At 39.7% G+C, this 4,640-nt stretch overlaps 1 protein-coding gene across 1 annotated transcript in view; it reads left to right on the top strand.

The window, feature by feature from the left end:
* The window catches only part of MPPE1 (metallophosphoesterase 1), an 8,377-nt gene that overhangs the window by 92 nt on the left and 3,645 nt on the right, over positions 1 to 4,640 (top strand). Inside the window, exons 2-6 of the mRNA XM_010290349.1 lie at positions 1 to 214; positions 1,062 to 1,170; positions 1,476 to 1,579; positions 2,177 to 2,257; positions 4,120 to 4,228. Of these exons, the coding sequence (XP_010288651.1) occupies positions 1 to 214; positions 1,062 to 1,170; positions 1,476 to 1,579; positions 2,177 to 2,257; positions 4,120 to 4,228 (617 nt within the window). The remainder of the gene's footprint in view (positions 215 to 1,061; positions 1,171 to 1,475; positions 1,580 to 2,176; positions 2,258 to 4,119; positions 4,229 to 4,640) is intronic.

Raw genomic sequence — 4,640 nt, 5'->3', positions numbered from 1 at the left:
TGCTGAAACTTGTGGGCTTTGTCAGCTCAGTATTAATATTTTGTGAATTTTTAATGTATTATGTGGTAATTTTTCAATGTCGATGGCCGGAAGTGAAAAGTGGAGCTCACATGGGTAAAAAAGAGACTTCAACTGCAGTCCTAAAGGCCATAATTTTAGCTGATACTCACCTACTTGGTGAAATCAAAGGACATTGGCTGGATAAGTTAAGAAGGTAATAATTTTTTTGAATACTCTCTATCCTGGTTTTAGAGTTTTTAGTAGTAGCTAATGGGACAGATGCTTAAAAACAACGTTGTGACGCTTGTAAGAAGCATGCATGCTCCCTCTGACTTGCCTGTCTGCATCTGCGCTGGATGGTAAAACCAGTCCTGAAAGGTTAGTGAATGGGACTTAGTGAGGCAGTGCAGTCTTGCATGTTCAGGTACTATGTGGGCACAGATGCCTGAGCATTTTCGATGGGTCAGATACTCTTTTCAGTGTGTCACTGTTTTATAGAATGCTTTAAAAATGAGCCAGATAACTTGGATGTCTCAACAGTCAATACCTTTACCTGCAGAGATAAGGAAGCTGGTAGAAGTTTGTATCTGTAGTAGAAGAATTGGTGGCAAAATCACATTTAAAGACAAAGATAATCCAATCCTATGCCTACGAAGCCGTTGTTTCTGTTAGTCCAAAAAAAAAGCAGAATGCTGAAAGAAAGTACTAATTCTACCATGATACAAACATGATAAACTTTTGCTGCAGAAACAAAAGCATGGTAAAACATGTACAATAATTAACTGTTCTAATTAATTGCTGTTTAATGGAATTGTAATAAATAAAAATAAACCGGTATTCTTGCATGAGTTGGTCATGATTGTATTGTGGTGGGATTATGCACCAGCTAAGATGCACCTACTGTACTTAAACCTGATTTCGAAGTATTTAATTTGAATTTCATATTAGTGCTTTCAGCGTGTAGGAACCATGTTCCTGCTCCTGCCAGGCTATGCTTGTGTATTCAGAGCTGAGAAGCCAGAAGTTAGGCAGTGATGACTGGGTATGTGTTTTCCTTTCAGGGAATGGCAAATGGAGAGATCTTTCCAAACTGCCTTATGGTTACTGCAGCCAGATACTGTTTTTATTCTGGGAGATGTCTTTGACGAAGGGAAATGGAGCTCACCTCAGGTATGACATCAACAGCTCTCTTATTTCAAAACATGAGGATTTCTTGAAGGAAATGGATGGTAGAAGAAAGCAGACTAGGTATGCAAGGCTTTGTTTAATATTACTATAGTCGTCCTACTGGTAGAATTTCTAGTGTTTTAGATATGAGTCAAAATGCTGTGATTCTCCTTCATTTTTGGTAGTATCTTGACACTTTCCCCCCTTGTAAAATGTAAACATCTCACTGAGTGTGTGCTTTTGTTATACGCTAGTGATCTGCTTCGATACCATCGAACAGCATTGACTTCTCTCTTTTTTTCATGCAGGCATGGGCAGATGATGTTGGGAGATTTCGGAAAATGTTTAAGTATCCAGTTTCTACTGAGCTAGTGGTTATTGTTGGGAATCATGACATTGGATTTCATTATGAGTAAGTCTCATCAGTGAAAGGAGTATGCAGGTGCCGATAATGAAATGTCGGCATGCATACAGTAATTGGTTTTGTGTCTGCTGAGTGACCTCCTGTGTGTTTATACAGAAAGTTTTTGATCATAAACAAGTTAGAAGGGATTGTAATTTAGAACAAGATCTTGCAAGGCATTCATCTGTGCACCGCTCCCTAAGAATACATTTAAAACAGTTTTCAGGCGGCTTTTGTGCCGCCTGAGCGTATGTGGAGTTGTTCAGAGCTGGTCCTTCTGCATTGGCAGAGAAGTCTCGAAGCTGCTCGTCTTTGTCTTTGGCTTCTTGTCTGAGCATATTCCCTTTCCCATTATTTCAGCATGGAAGCGTGTAAGTGCCCTCGCTCTCCTGTACTTCTCTAGGCTGGCCGTGCTTATGCTGGTGCGCCTGGGACAGAGTACACTGGGGGGGTCAGAGCATCCCTGTGGGTTTGCTGAATGAATATGTGATCTCGATAATGGAACAGCAAGCTGCAAGAATGGTCTACAAACTGTAAAGCAACTATGTCAGATGATTTACAATGCTAGTTTCTTACCTCAGTTGTATTTTTTGCTCTGTGACACAGAATGACTACATACAAGGTAAATCGATTTGAGAAGGTTTTCAACTTTACTTCAGGAAAGCTAATAACTCGAAAAGGAATAAAGTGAGTATATTAATTTTTTTTTTTCAATGTTTAGAGTAGTGATTACTGAGCTAGCAAACCCGAGTGATGAAAACTGAGAACTGGAAGTGGAATATCTAGTGAAATAGTATGGGAATGCTTAACTTGGAGCCTGGTGTTTGTTTTGTAAACTTTGTATCTAGCTTGTCATAGGTAACACATCAAACACTTTGTACAAACCTGTAGTTTAATCTGGAGTGGAAGCTGTACTTTGAGCTAGGTGAATTGTAACAATTTCCTCCTAAGTGGAAAAGTACTGTGGAGTCGGTATCAAATTCTCTCCTTTGCCTTTTTACTTCCTTGCAGCTGGTAATGACCCATGTCTGCAAACGTAACAGAATAGGATTCAGTGAAGAAACACAAACAAACCCCCTCTGTGCTTACAAGTTAATTTTAATAACTTCTTTAGTCTGCGGAACTTAACTCTGGTTTGAGGAATTTGGGAACATAGCAGTTGCTTGTCCACTGTTTTTCCACAGGGTGGGGTAATAATGCACGAGCTGGTTTTGGCTTAGAGTAGACCTTGTTACCGAGCTTGTTCTCATGGCTGTGCATCTGTGGCTGCAGTTGTCTGCTGTGTGCCCTTTTGCCACTTTTAGATACTGTGCAGGAACTCGATGAGGGAAAGCAATAGGGGGTTTGTGGAAAGGCTTTTGTCTTTAAACTTCAGAAATGTAAAGGGAAGGCCCATTGCCACTCTATATTTGGCATGTCTGCCATCAGGTTGTAATCACTCCTGCAAATGTAAAATTCAAAACCTACAAGTTTACACGGATTCTCTTAATTAAGCAAACATGAAAAATACTCTGAACAGGTCTAGAAATGCTTTGCCTTTTTTAGGAAGATCTATCAGCTTCATGAATTGCTGAGTATAATGCTATTGTTTATCACGCAGATGTGGGGTCCTCTAGATAGGTATTTCAGATGTTTTAAAAAATAGTTATTAAAGAATATCTCCATGTCCCCTTTGATAAAACAGCACAGCAGAATTCTTGCAGGCAGCTGCAGATTGTATGTCTAGTATCGTATTAATTAATGAGCTGCATTATTAATGAAATGTTCCTGGATAAACTATTTTATAACAAATGTATGGTATAAAAGCAGCTCAATGTGATAAGAGGATTACTTTTTTTTGGTTTTGATCAGTGTCTCTTAAGTGGAGACATTCAGCTCATTTATGTCTGTAAAACATACTGAATTGAACTGGGAATATATCTCTTGAGTCCTGAATGAGTGACTAAACAGGTATGAATCCTGTGGCAGAAGTTCAACGTTGATTTGAAATCTACAGGGAAAATCTTTTTCTATTAGAAATAAAATCCTGTTTTCTGCGTGAGAGACTGCAAAATACGAAACTGAGTTTGTTCAGGGTAGCCAGCCAAACGCAGCGCTGTTTTGATTTTCAGTTGTTCTGAAGAAATCGAATGGCTAAAATTATGTCTCTGAGGTCTAAAATGTGTGTGGGGAGAGAAGCAAGTTCTCACTTCCCTCAGAATTCAGCTTATTGGGCTTCTAACATTCCACTAGAATACCACTTAAGTATCCATTGTAACAGGAAAAAAAATCTTGAAGTGTAAACATAAAGCACAGGATACAAGATACTGTGCAACCTAATTAACAACTGATTGTAAAGCAGCCTACCAGGTAGAGAAGCAGCTATGGTATGGATACTCAAAAGAGGATTTATAGCACGTGATGTTGGAAGCTATTTAGGTTCTGCTGTTTTGTTGAGCTGTGTCCAACTTTGGAACACTTGCATTTTATAAAATAGAGTTTATCCCACACAAATGCTTTCCTGTCGTCCCTGGTTCCCTTCTCTTTGCGTGCTCCCTGGTATTTTCCAGCTTTGTCATAGTGAACAGCGTAGCCATGGAGGGTGATGGCTGTGCTGTCTGCCATACCTCGGAGGCAAAGCTTGTGGCGCTTTCTCACCAACTGAATTGCTCCCTGCAGGTAAGAGTTTATTAAAGATCTGATTATAGCCAGCAACTGGGCTGCTGCAATGGGAATACTGATTCTGCAGCAGTAGTCAGGATACAACCAAGACTCTCCTGGGAAAAAATCTGCTTCCAATCCATATTGCAACTTGTTGGCAAATCTTTCTTCTCATTTGCCCCTTATCGTTTTTACTTATTAACTGTGTTGCTCTGTGTTAATGGTGCAAACTTCCTTGTCAGTGCTGCCAACAAACAGAGGGTGTCATTTCCTCTGTTCCAGGGAATGGTGGGAGAAGTTCCTCCCTTTGACTGAAAATATTTAATAATGCCTGCATTTATATTTATGCATATTGTTCTGGTTATATCCTTCAAGCTAGCCTATTCTTTTAGTTTTCTGATTCTACCGGAGCCCTGTCTTGAGAGCCTAG

This window comes from Phaethon lepturus, unplaced genomic scaffold (assembly GCF_000687285.1).
Source record: "Phaethon lepturus isolate BGI_N335 unplaced genomic scaffold, ASM68728v1 scaffold7167, whole genome shotgun sequence".
NCBI lineage: Eukaryota > Metazoa > Chordata > Aves > Phaethontiformes > Phaethontidae > Phaethon > Phaethon lepturus.
This window is presented reverse-complemented; position numbering and strand designations above follow the sequence as displayed.